The 17,520-nt window shown below is 38.3% G+C and overlaps 1 protein-coding gene across 1 annotated transcript in view; it reads right to left on the bottom strand.

Annotated features, from left to right (window-relative positions):
* Positions 1-17,520, bottom strand: part of LOC121294826 (nuclear receptor ROR-alpha A-like) — a 243,329-nt gene that overhangs the window by 63,239 nt on the left and 162,570 nt on the right. The window contains exon 2 of the mRNA XM_041218935.1: positions 13,049-13,078. Coding sequence (XP_041074869.1) covers positions 13,049-13,078 — 30 coding nt within the window. The remainder of the gene's footprint in view (positions 1-13,048; positions 13,079-17,520) is intronic.

The following is a 17,520-nucleotide window of genomic DNA, read 5'->3' as shown; positions in this document are numbered from 1 at the left end:
CACTATATAGGCATTTGTTAACATCAGAAGTGTCAAAGAGTGAAATAACTTTTCTAGAATACTTTGTACTATAAAAAAACACAGCCACCCCAGAGGGAGCAACTTCTCCAAAAGATTGAGGGGGATCTTCAGGCTATTCAACACATATGCACACCATTTTGCTCACCTCCTTTGTTAAGCGAAGCTGCCACACTTTTTCAATTATGTCGAGCCAAACCCTCTTAGTATGATCTTTATACTTTTATTTTTGACTTATGAGGATGCCATCATTATGATCTTGTAATTCATCACTGGCCCTCATTCCTCTTGTGCTATTTTACATTAGTAATGTAGTGTGCAGAGGAACAAACCTGTTCAAACTTTATCGGAGAATCTTTGGGCAAGGTAGGTCAACATTAAAGCATTAGCGTTTGGCCCGGTTTTGAAGTTAAGGATAACTCTGTGGTGTCTTGTGGCAGAAAGGACAGTTTAAACTAAAGCTGTACTAGGATTTTGGTCACAAACCCAACAATTTTTGCTCATCCTTTCACACACACACAAGGTGCAACTGACTATTACTATAATAACACTGACGTGAAATGATAAAGTTCCATATTTATTTGCAAATAAAAAATGTCAAAAATAAGATTTGTATTTACCTTAAACAACACAGTATATAATAACAAAACAGCATTCAAAAACTGTTTATCCCAATTACTAATCTCATTATAATAAAGTATGTCACAGTGCTGTATTTTTATTTATTTATTCTTTTTGTTTTTACTAGAAAAGGTTGGAAGTTATCTCTTTCTTTCTCCTTAGGACCAATGCATAGCTCATATCTGATGAACGAGAAAAGCGTGTTTTAGAAAGTTTTGAAATGCCTGAAATGATCAAACCTGCTTTCAGTTGCTATTTATCTTAAAAGTTATCCTCAGACTTTGTGAAGAAAAGAGCTCAGCTGAAATTGCACAGGCAAAGAGGCTTTGACCGAATGTAACCAAACCAGCCTTGTCGGTATCGGTTCTGTTCTCACATGCTCTGCTTTGGAGCAGAAACACAGATTCCCCTGCTCTAAGGGCTTTGGCTTCCTTGTGCTATTCTCATTTTGCCCTCGTGGCTTGCCAGTATATTTGACTGCCCTTACAAATTTCACCTCTTTTCATTTCAAGACTTTGCCCAGAGCCCTGCTGCTGTGAGCACTGACAAAATACAGAAGAAGAAAAAAAAAACAAACTGAGTAGCTGCACATCTTTCTTTCCCAGCTTTGCTTTAAGCATTTTGTGCAACTGAAACACTGAGGCACTTTCAAACCCCAGACCGGAGCAACTAAGATTCAGAATGGCAAAGTGACACTGGGACAATCTGGAGCATATACACATATATTAAAAATGAGTTCAAGCAATTGGACTCCTCCAGTTTGAAAATGAGAACCACCGGCAGTTGCTGTGGCTTAACAGAGGAAACTGTTGAAATGTTCATGCTTTCACATCGACCGTATTAATCTGACTGCAAAACAAATAATCTGATTTGTTCTCAATCCCCAGAGTGGCCAGACAAGGACACAGGCAGGCCTGTTGAGACTGTGCAATTAGGAAGATTCGAGGTAATACCATGCCTTGCCAAATGATTTTCAATGGTATTGACGTGACAGTACAGTTCTTCTGTAGCTAGGGATGCTGTAATTGTACCACACCAAAAATGGCATTACAACAGTATGTACCATGTACCATGGCACCATGCCAGTGTACTGCTGCAGTTTGCTGGTGATAATCTACTCTTATGCTTATGATTCTGCTAGTTGTTTCATCAGCGGTACAATGGGATCTCAATGGTATCAAATCTTTCTATAACAAATTGTTATGGAACAATTATTAACAGCATTAACAATATAACAAGAGTTTCAAGTTTCTTTTAGTGTTTAAAGTAATGGATGAATAACCAGACTGTGGCATCCTGCCTGGGTTTTAATGACTAGCGCCAGGTGAGAAATGAACATGATCTTTCAAACTAACTAACCTCCATTAATGCTCCACATCTGAAAGGTGGTTGGCACTTAACCGCTAATGTTGCTGGTTTAGCTAGATGATAATACCATTACATGAGCTCAGAATAACAATGACTGCTTTGCGAGGTAGGTAGGGGATGGCATTGTACTGCAGATAGGAGTTTATTTTTCCTTGTGCAGGTTACTGCTTTTTTATCTTCAGCAGATACTGTGCAGTTGCTGATCCTGCTTTGATGTTTTTTTCTCTACGAAGCTCAAGCATGTGAAACCGCATCCCCATTATCTGATGAATCTTAATGATGAACAATAGGGTAGCAGCCTGAACAATAGGGTAGCATTGTGTGTTTTTTTTTTTCACATTGCCTGCAAACCTTCACTGGTGCCACCTAGAAAAGCATGCATGCTATCCCACTGTTGGATTTACAGCACATAAAACAGTGCTATACTCTTAAAGGTGCAGAATAATAACTTTTAAAAACAATTTTTCTACTGTTAATTAGCTTTGAATCACTGCTTACTGTAGGACCAACTTTGCTTTTCTAATGAGTCTTTGAAACATATTTGATGGTCAATATTCTGGAGTTTCACAAAAAGCTATGGTGCGAAAATTATTTCACTCCACTCAAACCAAAAATAAATTCAGGAAACCTATTTTAATCAACGAGGGAACCTTTGAGGCTGGAATTACGCTAATAAGAAATAAGGAAGCCATAAACATCTTAAAGTGGGGTTGAAACAGCAAAAGAGCTCTTTGTTTAGCAAAGAAACCTTTTTATTACATGTATCATGTATATTTATCATTATTCTAATTAGCTCATAATGGAGTAGATGGCAGCTTTTCCAAGTGAAGAAAATGTCTCATAAGTGAAATTTAATGTATGAAGGCCATGGTGAGAAGTCCCGTAATTAGACAGACAACACTTTCCCTTGACTATCCAAGAACGTACTGTAGCATATCCCCAGCGTTTTGGAGTTGTGTTGATAAGATACCTTGCTAACAGAAATAGTCTAAGCTACATATAAACATGTACATTGTCGTACAAATACCTAAGAAAAAAAAATAAAACATGGCCCTTTCTCACACCAATAATTTAGTTATCCATGTCCATGTGTCCTTACAATAGTGACTTATGCTCTGTGTGTCTAAACATCATCTCCCCAGCTTCACCTCCTGCTCCTGGTAATTGATTAATGACATGGTTAATCAGCCTGGTAGCACCACAGATACCGCTCGCCTACAAAATGTCACCCAGGTTAACAAAGCACACAATCTATTTCATAGCCCAGCTTGTCTTTAATAGCTGCCTGTCACTAAGTCATTTGTCTTTGACAGAGTGACTTTGCACTGTACCATTTCGTAACTCTGCAATAAAATATATATATAACAGAAGTGGTAGTAGTTACATTTTGCACAGAATGCAAAATTGAGGTAAACAAATTTGCTGCCATCATTGCAAGATCTGTGCTTGTTTCGAATATGTTTTACCTCCATATCTAAGCACTATATTGTTGAATATATTTGAATCTAATGTGTCCCACAAACACGTTCAGCTTCACACTACACATATTCCTTGTAGTCTGCTGTAAACATGACAGAGGCAGTTTAAACAGCAGGGAAACCTGCTTGCTCTGTGAATCTAACAGACTTGTAGTTGGAGGTTATTAATGACATGCTATAATCCTGGAAACAAAGCAAAGCAATGCGGTGCATGTAGGGTTTCATTCAGATCATACATGGTTTTTATAAAGGTATCTCAATGGCATTTGGAAGTTCCTGTGTCCATTAAGAATTTGGCAAGCCTCACGAGATCGCTGCACGCAGACTGAACATTCCTTATTAGATGCATTATGATCTGTTGTGTGGATTTAACTATGCCCATAGATTAACTTGTCATTGGGAGTAAATATGGCTAAGCAGATTGGTGAATTTTCACAAACCTCATCAGTGCATTGTGTGTCCTTGTTGCATGACAACACATCACAATAAGAACCTTCTGCTTGTTGCGAGACCCAAAGGGACAGTGCAGAGAGTAGCAGACTTAGCGGTGCACAGTGGTTCTTGCTAGACCACCATTGCTCATGAAATCACAACCTTCTTCAAGCAAGATGAAGTCACATATCACAGAAATGTTATGACCCATCTTTAAATTAAATAGCGCATACTGTAGCACAAGAAAAGCTGCTTGAATTACTTTAATGTATTATACAGTGAGCATTGACACAGTATTGTTCACACACGGACACTGCTGCCACATTTCAAATGTAAACATTTATGAACTCAGGCTGTTCAGTGTGTTTTATTTATCTAATGACCAGCCATAAAAGTAGAATTCAGTGTGTCAGCCAAATAAGCAGATAATATTGTGACAGAAATACAATGCGTTCTGGTTGTAAATCTCCCCCTCGACCTGTGAGGGTGCTAAATAGCGAAAGGAAAAGTATCTGGACGGGTTGGCCTGACAGTTTGTTTCCGAGGTCGGGAAGTCGGTCAGCCTGGAAGGAAACATATTGACCCCGAAGGTAAATGAGGTAGCAACTGCAAGCTATAGACGCAGCTGGAATCGTTTACCAAGGGATCATGTGGGGTAGCATAAAATGGGCCACAGAAACGCTAATCTTTTCCTTCGCTTGGGTTGTATATGTAAACCTGGAAGGACTGAGAGCTGCAGTAGAAATAAATATGATATAATATGTACCATATTATCATTACTACATTTCCACGTAAAGATGTAAAGATGCACGCATTATGTTAAACAAATCCTTTTAATGCTATTTTTTTGTTCATAGAAATTTGTGAAGAAAAAAAAAGACAAATACAGTTTGCAGTCTTTTCCATGCCACACTTCCTGTCATGAAGGAATGCAGTCAGCACACAAGTTGCTTCTGCGAGTTTGAGTTCTTGTCGTAAAAACTATTTAAAATGCTTTTTTTTTGTTACTCTTCTAGAATATATACATATATACATTATATATATATATATATATATATATATAATATATATATATATATATATATATATATATATATATATATATATATATATAGTAAGGATTGGTCGATTAAAAAATGGAAAAGACAATGTAAACTAACTGGTTGGTAAACAAAGTAATTCATGTGAAGTGTTTGGGATTAAAAACTAAAAATGGGTTAATGATTACCCTGCTAAATGACGGTGTGTTAAATAACGGCATTTAAAAGTAGTTAAATCTGGTTTAAAATACTTGAGAGACCATAAATGGGGGGGCATTAGGTCTTGGTAGTGGTTATAGGAGTCAGGATCAACTCCAGGTTTATTTAATTGACTAAATAGCAGATTAATTAATGTTTAAAAAGGTGTGAGTGTGTGTGTGTGTTTGGGGTGGGTGATAGTAGGAGTTTGTTTGGAGAGTTGGAGAGCAAGCGGAATATAGTGAGCCTGGAAAAACGAACTATTGGAAAAGGTGTTTGGGATTACGATTTGGATTGTGAATTGGTTTTGACGACGAGGAAACAGGTTTAGCCTGCCTCGTTATTAGATCGAGAAAGAAGTGTTTAGCTAGGGCCCGAGAACGGATTAGGTTTTGTTTTGTTTATTTTTCTTTTTAATATTGTAAACAATAAACACACGCTACGGCATTTCTTGGCATCCTGTGTTTAAAGCGTTTATTTGAAAAAGGAAAACGTGGGATTGGAGGGCAATCCATCACTATATATCACTATATATATATATATATATATATATATATATATATATATATATATATATATAATATATCGAGACATATCGAATACATGTATGATAATTTGATATAATCTAAGTGTCAATTTAGATTTGACGCACAACAGGTTGAAAGGACTTTAGGGGTGGCACTGGTAGTTATTGTTATTGTCTATAATATCACTCATCCAGGCAGGTTTTGGAAAACAATGTTCTCAAATTACAATTTGCAGTATGTTTAAGCTACAAAAAAAACAAACAAAAAAAAAACAACTCTCATACATTATAGTAGGTGAAATCTCGTAATTATATATAAAGTGTCCTGCTCGTTTTGAACTCGCACTTTCAAATTGTGTGCTTCTTGGTGCCTGGAATGGAAGCGATTTTTTGATGTTGTCTACTGCATAAAAGGAAACAGAAGGAGGCCACTCTGACTTCAAAAATGATCCACTTTGGTGGCCGTTAAGCAGGTTTTTCACCTATGGCCTTATCCAAGTAGAAATCCAGTCAAAGCAATATCCAAAGACCTGTACAGATTAAAGGTGATATAGAGGCCAAGCTGACTAACAGGCGTAGGCTCCATCCTGCATGGTTCACAGAGCACTGAACTGCATCTCATTTATTTGGCACACTGGCAGCAGAAGGTCACACTGATTTGACTCCTCATGAGGTCATGTCCCTGCCATTAATATTCATACAACATATAAATGAGTGCTAACCATTGTTTTATAAACCATTTTTCTTACCTGTTTTAAATGTCTGCTTTTAAATACTATACAATGGAGTATCTTTCCTAATTAAGGGAGTGCTCATATTTCACACTGAAGATGGCACTAAGGGGTGTCCCCTTTCGACTGGTTGCAGAACTGCACTAACTAACAACTGAAGAGAACCCTGCAGCTCTCATTACAGACTGCTTTGAACTTCTGGTTGGTTGGGTGTCAAAAGGGTGTGTTGCTTGTTGGTGTTCATTTCCTACAAACCAAGATGCAACATTGTTGCATTCATCGCTCTAGGCTTTGCATCTCTAGCCAAGAGCCATCTTACACATACTTCAGTAATCCAGCTCACATTTTCTCTTCTTCTGAGAAAGAAGCTTACAAGTAAATAAAATGATCATTGGACTTCATAGGGAGCTGAATCTGATTGCCACACAACAGTCCCTTTGTCTGACAGCCGCATGTTCGGCAAGAAAATAGATTTATTCTGACAGGATTCCAATCCTACCCACAAACGTAATGATCCAGACAAGAAGATGTAAGTCAGATGCAGGCAAGTTCTGGTATTGTTTTCTTTTTCTTTTTAATTTATTAATGTTGGTGTTTGCGAATTTAGTTCTCTGAGAATGTATCTCAACCAGAGATTAGCAATTGTGCTGAATTGTGCGGTGGTTTTGTGATGCAAACTAACAACCATTGAGGGCTATGTTGAGACCACAAAACTTGTGAGACGGTGAGAGTTAAGCCATTGGCAAAATTTTTGGACTGGTAAAACGATCGAGATTGGAACCAGGGTTAGCTGCATGGTCTGTTTCTGTACGGTACCAGTTGTCCATCCCTTGAGTAGTCAAGCCAATTACATAGGTTCTAAAGATAGAGATTCTAAAAGAAACAAAGGCAAGGAGAAGACTAAGCTCACTCTAAGTCATGAGAGAGAGAAAAAAAACATCTTTCCACAGACTGCTGTTTAAAGGATTCAGAAATGATTTAAGACCACCTATTTTATTTGATGGGAAAAACATACCTGCAACAAGAGGAAAATATGTTATAACTTCTTCCATACTAAATGAGCTGTGATCCAGTCTGAATATCCATAGAAATTAAACTACAGGATCTTGGCACTCTCCATTTCTTTTTCGACTATCGCAGTACTACATATAGAGTGGTTTCCAAAACTCAGCTGCCCTGGGAATTGCAGTTTTCTAATTTATACTGTGATGTTATAAATAATGGTCTATTTTTTGTCTGCAGATGTGAATAGCAGAATGACCGGCTCTGGGCAAGGGCATAGGTTCACACCACTATTATCTACTCAAACCCCAGCGTAAGGGTTGTTCATGGGATGCCACATTCTTGGGTTAAAGTAAAGTACTCTAAACATTCAAATACATGTTCACCAAGTTAAGTTCATATTTCAGGGTCCTTTCTGGTGCACCATCTTGAAAATTGCCATACAAGAACTGTTTATCAGAGATATTTTAAAACAAGCTATGAGATGGACCTTCTGTTCAGTTAAAGGGGCATTTTGGGTACTTGACAACCCACAGCCTTACATATACTGTATAGTATCAAGCAAATCAGACAACAAAGGATGGTTTAAATGAACCATCTGGCTTACATGCTGGCTTTTCATAAGAACACAAGAAAGTTTACAAATGAGAGGAGGTTATTCGGCCCATCTTGCTCGTTTGGTTGTTAGTAGCTGATTGATCCCAGAATCTCATCAAGCAGCTTCTTGAAGGATCCCAGGGTGTCAGCTTCAACAACATTACTGGGGAGTTGATTCCAGACCCTCACGATTCTCTGTGTAAAAAAGTGCCTCCTATTTTCTGTTCTGAATGCCCCTTTGTCTAATCTCCATTTGTGACCCCTGGTTCTTGATTCTTTTTTCAGGTCGAAAAAGTCCCTTGGGTTGACATTGTCAATACCTTTTAGAATTTTGAATGCTTGAATTAGGTCGCCGCATAGTCTTCTTTGTTCAAGACTGAATAGATTCAATTCTTTTAGCCTGTCTGCATATGACATGCCTTTTAACCCGGAATAATTCTGGTCTCTCTTCTTTGCATTCTTTCTAGAGCAGCGATATCATGTTTGTAGAGAGGTGACCAGAACTGAACACAATATTAAAGATGAGGTCTTACTAATGCATTGTACAGTTTTAACATTACTTCCCTTGATTTAAATTCAACACTTTTCACAATGTATCCGAGCATCTTGTTGGCCTTTTTTATAGCTTCACCACATTGGTTAGATGAAGACATTTCCGAGTCAACAAAAACTTCTAGGTCTTTTTCAGATTCCTTCTCCAATTTCAGTATCTCCCATATGATATTTATAATGCACATTTTTATTTCCTGCATGCAGTACCTTACATTTTTATCTATTAAATGTCATTTGCCATGTGCCTGCCCAGTTCTGAATCTTGTCTAGATCATTTTGAATGACCTTTGCTGTTGCAACAGTGTTTGCCACTCCTCCTATTTTTGTGACATCTGTGAATTTAACAAGTTTGCTTACTATACCAGAATCTAAATCATTAATGTAGATTAGGAATAGCAGAGGACCTAATACTGATCCCTGTGGTACTCCACTGGTTACCACACTCCATTCTGAGGTTTCTCCTCTAATCAGTACTTTCTGTTTTCCACATGTTAACCACTCCCTAATGTATATGTGTTTCCTTGAATCCCTGCTGCGTTCAGTTTGAGAATTAATCTTTTATGCGGGACTTTGTCAAAAGCTTTCTGGAAATCTAAATAAACCATGTCATATGCTTTGCAATTATCCATTACACTATGTAACACAATTTTTGTTCCTGGGTAGTAAGCGTTATTTCCTAATTGCTTATGCCTCAAAAATATAGAAAATGGCTATTATTCCCCACAAACTTTGCTTTTGTGACCAGGACAGTGATATTTTTAAATTTACCTATTTCTAATGAGAAAATGGGCAAATGTGTGTCTTTTCGTTCACAAAAAGTCAGAAAAAAACAACACATGAATCCAAATTAACATGTATTTATACTAAAGTAATACAAAAATGACTACAAAAGATTTAGAAGTGAGTAGTTTTTTGAGATTTACGATTATACTGTAAATCACTTTCACGAATCAGCCCCCAAATGTAGTCTCCCATCATGTTCTCGTTATACTGTCCTTAGTAGCGGCATTCAAAGTCCAGTATATCCTGGTGGAAGCGCTCGCCTTGCTCCTCCGAGTATGCTCCCATGTTCTCCTTGAATTTATCAAGATGAGCATCAAGGATATGGACTTTGAGGGACATCCTACAGCCCATTGTGCCGTAGTTCTTCACCAGAGTCTCAACCAGCTCCACATAGTTTTCGGCCTTGTGATTGCCCAGGAAGCCCCGAACCACTGCGACAAAGCTGTTCCAAGCTGCTTTCTCCTTACTAGTGAGCTTCTTGGGGAATTCATTGCACTCCAGGATCTTCTTTATCTGTGGTCCGACGAAGACACCGGCTTTGACCTTTGCCTCAGACAGCTTAGGGAAGAAGTCTTGAAGGTACTTGAAGGCTGCCGACTCCTTATCTAGAGCTCTGACAAATTGTTTCATAAGGCCCAATTTGATGTGCAGTGGTGGCATCAGCACCTTCCAGGGGTCCACCAGTGGCTCCCACTTGACGTTGTTCCTCCCCACCGAGAACTCGGTCCACTGTGGCCAGTCCCGCCTGTGGTAGTGCGCCTTGGTGTCCCTGCTGTCCCAAAGGCAAAGATAGCAGGGAAACTTGGTAAAACCGCCTTGGAGACCCATCAGGAATGCCACCATTTTGAAGTCTCCTATGACCTCCCAGCCGTACTCATCATACTTCAAGGCGTCCAGCAAGGTCTTGATGCTGTTGTAATTATCTTTGAGGTGCACCGAGTGAGCCAGGTGAAGAGACGGGTACTTGTTACCATTATGGAGCAGCACGGCTTTGAGGCTCCTGGATGAGCTGTCAATGAAGAGGCGCCACTCATTCTGGTTACAGGCGATTCCGATTGCCTCGAACAGACTGGTCACATTGTGGCAGAAGCAGAGCCCATCTTGACGGGTGAAGAAGCTGGAAAAAGGTTGGTGACGCTTCCTCTGATCTGCGACTTGCACACTTTCATCCAACAAGTTCCACTGCTTGAGCCTAGACGTCAAAAGCTCGGCATTGGACTTGGTGAGACCAAGATCTCTAATCAAGTCGTTGAGGTCTTTTTGGTTGGGGTAGTATGGGTTTCTCTCCTCAGCTCCACCTCTGAAATTGTCATCTGGATCTACAACGTCTTCCTCACTCTCTGACTTGCTGCTCTCTTCTAAAGACGGCTGCTCTCTCTCCGGAGGAGTGGGTACGGGGAGCTCATGGCAGTGTGGCACCGGGGAGATGGATGAAGGAAGGTCCGGATACGTGATAGCAGGTGCATTCTTGCCAGTCCGACGTTTGGAAGGGTCCACCATGCAGAAGTAGCAGTTGCTTGAGTGGTCAGTGGGTTCCTGCCAAATTCTTGGGATAGCGAACTTCATGGCTCTCTTTTCCCCTCTGTACCATCCTACAAAAATACATTTATTTCACCCATGACTAATGTGTAAGAGATTCTCGCAACATTTTTCATATATGATATATTTTTTCAATAATATTGAAAATTGTAAAACATTTTAAAATTAAAAACTTTTACAATTTTAAAAATTTTAACAAATTTTATAACATAAAATTCTGAGCAACAATTGTCCATCTTACCTTCCAGAGTTTTTTTGCAGTGCTCGCAGATGAAATGAGGTGCCCAGGGTTTGTCTTGATCCCCGACAGGCATGCCGAAATATGCCTTATAGGCCTCACACATCTTAGCAGATTATTCCACGGAGTACTTTTTCGCTCTTGTCTTGATAAATTGTCTGCAGACATAGTAAAATGTGTCTGCCGGATGCTTGCAGCCTCTTGATGCCATCGCAGAAAAATGCAGATATGTATCCACTAAGGCAGCTGGAACTAAACTGAGCTGGTGGGCTTAAGGCCCCTGTATTTATACTTCTATTTATATTACTGGAAAGTTCTAGAAAGTTCTAGAAGTTACTCCAAGTTTACTCTGCACTGAATCTATCTGGAATGTTCTGGAAAATAGGTAAATTTCAAAATATCACTGTCCTGGTCACAAAAGCAAAGTTTGTGGGGAATAATAGTCATTTTCTATACTTTTGAGGCATAAGCAATTAGGAAATAACACTTACTACCCAGGAACCAAAAAAAAGAAAAAAAAAATTGTTACACGGTGTTATCGATGTTGCATCCTCAAAAAAATCAAGCAGGTCAGTTAGTTTTCATCCCATGTCTCCTGAGTAAGTCATATGAGAGGCTAGTTATCATTTGGATTTCTTCTTATATAATATTAAGATATACAAAGAAATCACTTTCTGTTCTTTTGGCAATGTCCCCTGCCCCTGTGTGTATTTGTGTGTTATATGTTCTGTGTGGTGTGTTAATGTTGGTGTATAGTCATTGGTACATGGGATATAAATGGGTCTGTGTAACACGAGGGATTTAAAATATATTTGTATTTAGGCACGAGGATTGCACATCACTCCAGGTGCAAATTAAAAAGTATATAGTGTGTGGACACAGGAGTGCACTAATTTATTTCACGTGCAGTTGTACCGAGATTCCAATTGAATGAATGATTAGCAATTGAGTCTCGGTACAGCTGCATAAAGCATGCATGTTTCAGTCACTCAGAGTTGTGTGCTCAGGATGAAGGAACGGGTGTGGAGAAGGAGAAGTAAAATAGTAACTTTAGTATTCGTCCGTGTGTCAGTGTCTCGTTTAATGATAGTGTGTTTTGTTTGTCTGTTTGTTTTGGCTACCAGTGCTATGTCCTGTGTTTTGTTTGTCTTCCAAACCTTTTATTTTCTGTGTGTGTTTAATTGTTCAATTCTGAGCGCAACCAAGTGCACAGCTTCACCAAACTCCACGTCTCTGTCTGTTCTGTGTTGGTCCCTGTTTCTGGTCAGACGTCACCCAATACAGCCGTCTTTGTGACAGTCCTATATTTCAAAACAGGGACACACAACTTACCGTATTTACATTTATTTTAACACAAGAAAAAGGTGAACTGAGGCCAAAAACTAGTTACCAAAAAACACATTAGTTCCCACACTAGTGATTTGAACTGCTTCCCAAGCCTTCGGTAAACTCCCATGCTATCTATTTCCATTGCGTCCATTCGCAATGTCACCTTCAAATGTCAATCATAGAATCACTGCCTGTACTCTCAGCCACACTTTCAATGTGAGCATTTCTGTGTTTACGAACCAGTACACATGCCTTGTAATTAACAGGGAGAAAACAGAACAGGCAGGCATCCAACTGCAGGCCACATAGCAAAGGTCACCCCCAATATATTTCACTGCAGTCAAATAAAGGTTTCTATTTAAGATTCCTTCAATCTGTAAAAATAACTGGTCAGTAGGCCCCTTTGCAGAGCCGCTAGGAATCAAGGTATGGAAGCCACCACGTGAGATAAACAATATTTTTCCAACAATACACAAGGCAAGGTTTTTTGGCGGATAATTTAAGAAGAAACCAAGACACAGTACTCAGATATGAGACTTTTCATGTTTGGTTTTTTTAATAAATAATGATTGCATTGTAAAAATACAATGACTTACAAGTGTGTGTCTTCTTTGTTCCCGTAATACCTGGAAAACAAAAGAAGGAAACAGTCAGTCAAAGGCATTGCAAACAGTTACTCGTTAGTTTAATCTCCTGAGCCTTTAAATGTAAAAACAGACAATGCAAAATGCTGAATATTCTGGAGCTCATATTTACACTTGACACTGAAATAACTAAAGTGATCCCCAAAATATTGAAATATAAGACAGCTGCAAATTATCCAGTAGAAGCTTTTGGGCATCATTTTCCATGGTACGTTTGGGCAAGGTCATGGAGAGAGGAAATCGTTTTGAAAGGGTTTTAGGGGATTAGTCATAATATTGTCTTTTGGGCTACATAACTAAATTCAAGCAAAACTCAATTTGCACTGTAATGCATTTCTGTTTGTCTATTCATTCTGCTTCTTTCTTTTGACTTACGGAGAACCTTTTGGGTGTAATTTCATAAAGTCCTTGACCTGATGCATTTTGGTCATAATAACACACTAAATGGTGAACAATCTTTGAGGCAGGCCACTTTGAGTTGTTGTTGTGTCTACTTTTCTTTTTGTTAGGGGTCATTCTGAAGAATGAGTCTGAACTGTCCACACTTGCACCAGAAACAAATGCACCTGCCCAAGCCCAACTCGGTGCCAACAGATGTTAACAAAATTACGTTACATGTATGGCACACCATGCCCACTGTCGTCATTATGGTGGTGCCAGCACTTATAGATGAGGGAGTGGTGAAATCTCATATCGTGTGCTTGTGTTTGGGTTTCAAGATGGGTTAAACATACTATTACCTCATTAGAATGCATAGATTGTGTCTATATTATCCTGTAGAATCCTTACAAATGTATTTGTATAGTGTGACTTAATCTGAAGCTAAAAGTAGCCAAATGCTAATGCAATCCAGAATTGGCTGTTTCTCGATGTAAAGTCTTTTTCCTGGATTTCACACAGTCCCTGACACACGAAATTCAGATGTGAATACCAGACCTCTGTTCTTATTTAATCATGATCAGCCTGATGTCAGATTAAAATACAGGCAGCAGATTACTTTAAAGTGTTTTATTACTCACATTAAACTCATGGAATTATATTTTGTTTGAAGGAAATTACCAGCAAAGAATTTGGCTACTGACAAGCTTTTCCGCAGTAAACTGATTAAAGCCATACTAAAGTGAGTCAGTTCTTTATTTTTTTAATCCCCGCCTAGATTTACATTTTCATACAAATTCATGTTTTTGTAATACAACCATACTAATTAGCTTCTTTTTTATTTTAAAGCATTGCTAACTAAGGTTTTAACCTTTTGCGGTCCATTTATTCAGCGCTTGTCAGGTGAGTCAGTTCCAATTTATTTTCACACGTGCTGTTTATTTTACACAAGTTGTTTAATTTTTTTTTCAGAATAAAACAGGTTTAAATGGAATTGAATCACAAAAGGGCATATTTGAGTGCTGTTTATATCAGTGTTATCTCTGTGGTGCATGGGGCTATCAGATACACCCCTTTTTTCATTGAAAGGTTTTCTCGGCTTTTTCCGGAGGAAAAACGGCTAGAGTCCTGTGTCTCTTTGATGATGTCGGACAGGGTCCAACATCGGACTGGAAAGGGAAAATTGTCATGTCGGACCTGCTCTGACAAAGGACCGCAAAGGGTTAAAATTGCCTCCTATTAGCATTAACAAAACTGTCACTGGTCCTACTTTTCTTGTGGTTTGGTTGTTTGCTTGTTTTCTAATCTTTCACATTCATACCTGTAGATAAAAAAAGCATCATATCTAATCCCTTTCTGGGCAGAAGGTACAAATCCTTTACATTTTACTTAAACCAGGAAACACTCAGTTTTCTGACAACTACTCTACTTTTGTCGCATCTGGTTGTATATATTCTAAAAATATTAGACACTGTGGAAATTATATCAAGTTAAACATTCATAATCTTAGCAATGACCCTAATTTCACAGCACCCAAATGGACATTTTTGTAGGCAAGTGTGCGTGCCACTACATGGTAATGGTAGCCTGCAAAATAAAAACTGTGGCTGTGTAGTATGCTAACCACAAGAACCAAAGCGACAGCATGTGACGTATCCTGCAAGCCTAGGCAGACAACAAACCAAAAACAAACTATACTCCCTCACTACATATTTTCATAGTTGCTAAAGTAAAACAAGGTACTGTGTATTACTGGAGTGCCCACTTACAATTTAGAACACACTAGTGTCATTAAGACAGGCAACACACTGTTAACTGCTTTTAGACAAACAATGATGCACAGACTCCACACTGTAAGTTGTTGTAGGAGCTGCTGGTTGACTCACTCCTGTTATACTTTTATACCATATGTATTTTGCATTGCAGTAGAACATAGGCGAGCACACTTCAACTGAGAATATTTACCAATGTCGACATTTTCAAGTGAATTGTCCTACAAAAAAATATTTGGAAATATAAGATTTCAACAGGAATAAAAAGCTGATTTCTTTTGAAAATAATCATTAATATACTGTATCTTGAGTATAACCTCTAAGAGTAAAATCTGGTGTGGCTCAGATAAATACGGAAAGCATATTTCAATCACCACTGTCTATAATAATACAACTGTTATACAACTGTTACTAGCTGTTTTAAGAAGTAAGATATTTGTTGTCAGTAGAGGAAAAAGAAAAAAAACTATTAAAACTTCTTGACACATTTCCTTGTTTCCCTAAATGGTCACTACTGGGTCCCATCTTATTCCCTTCACTGCTGTGCAATTCATACATCGAGCCACTCGTATCAACAATCTGGCTTCATTTCTCCCCACACCACAACATCCATTCTGTCATTGTCACTTAGAGATATGAAAACTAATCTTAACAACAAATGTACTTGCGAGGAAATCATTACTGTCAGCTGTGATATAAGCAAAGTCAGAATAAATGGATTGTAGCGGGGAAGGGGGAGCTTTCCTTCATGGTAGTGTCGTAGTGAGATGAGTGATTGGAGGGGGTGGAAACATTAAAGCAAATCACTGGTTTTGTCACTAACTAGGTGTCAGGTCGCTACTCAGGAGCTGACAGGCAATGATTGCCGGGGAGTCATGCAACTGCACAGGGGTCAGAAGATCAATTAGAGGAGGGCCTGCCCTTGAAGGATGTGGGACCTTAAATGGACACTTCACTATAATTATTGTTTTTTATTCCCAATCCCTAATGGTCTTGCTAGTCATTTTTCTCACTTTTAAAAAAAGCAAGCATTTGAACAAGATTTAATCATGTAGGGAACTGAGTTAATCAATTGAATAAAATGGGCCCTCCTTTAATGGAGAAAATGACTTCAAATTAGTGTAATTTACTGAAACTGTTGACAAGAGTTCATTAGAGCACTTTTTTTTTCTTTTCGTCAGGACAAGACAATGTTCCGAGAACGCTTCAATTAGTATTCTAGGGACAATGCATTGATGGAATTTCACAGTGAAAAAGGCATTACACAGTCAGTGTGTTCAGAAACGGAACAAAACTGTGCAGCTGTACAAAAATAGATGGAAAAACCAAGCTATTAAAAACATCTGCTTTTACTTTATACAACCTACCTTACCATGTGTTTTTTTTTTCAATATTGAGTTAACAATGTATCACTAGCGAGAAGGGCACTGTACAAGCATATCACCTACTGTGCATTTTATAACATGTAATTTCATTTCTTAACGGTTTAGTTTCTTATTACGTGCTCTGCATGATTCTCGAAAGATTTTTCTGCTTAGATCATTATTTGCCACCCTTACCAACTATCCCAGTGAACCAACTGCTTTGAAAAGAAAAAAAAAAAAATTGTGTAGAAGTGAAGTGGGGAAGCATAATAGTGTTACACTACAGCCGATAGGTGAAGAATTGTGCAACGCTGATATGCTTCCCCCACCTCACTTACCCTAGAATCGGCCATGCTGAAATAGTAAGCCTGGAAAATAATAATCTTAGCAATAAGAACATTAGAGAATCATACAGTAGGATGCACACACAACAGGATATTAAATAGGAAAGCAAATAAATATAGGACAATTTAGATAGTATCTTAGTTAAGATTGGTTACTATAAACATGTCCTGTTATTTTTTTATATTAAACTTTTCTTTACCCAAGTTTAGATCAACTGGACAAGATTACCAGTTATGACAATAGCAGTTCCTTGTTTAGTACTACACTACATTCAAAATGTTATCAGAGTTTACATGCATTTGAAAATCTGTACTTAACAACTGTACTTCAATTTCAGTATACTGTACTACAGCAAGTTTGACTTGGTGATTCTAACCTTGCTTGATTGACTCATACTGTTACTATAGATACTCCATAAACAAGCTGTACATCTGAACAGCTCTCCCAGTTGAATCAAATAGGACTACAATGCTGATTTAGATCAAATCCTGAAAAAATCATGGAAAATCAGACTTGGTCTTGAGAGCTCTTGACTGTATTATAACAGCGACTGTCCTGGGGCTTC

Source organism: Polyodon spathula, chromosome 19 (genome assembly GCF_017654505.1).
Source record: "Polyodon spathula isolate WHYD16114869_AA chromosome 19, ASM1765450v1, whole genome shotgun sequence".
Lineage (NCBI taxonomy): Eukaryota > Metazoa > Chordata > Actinopteri > Acipenseriformes > Polyodontidae > Polyodon > Polyodon spathula.
Note: the sequence above shows the minus strand (reverse complement) of the source record. Positions and strands in the feature narration are given on the sequence as shown.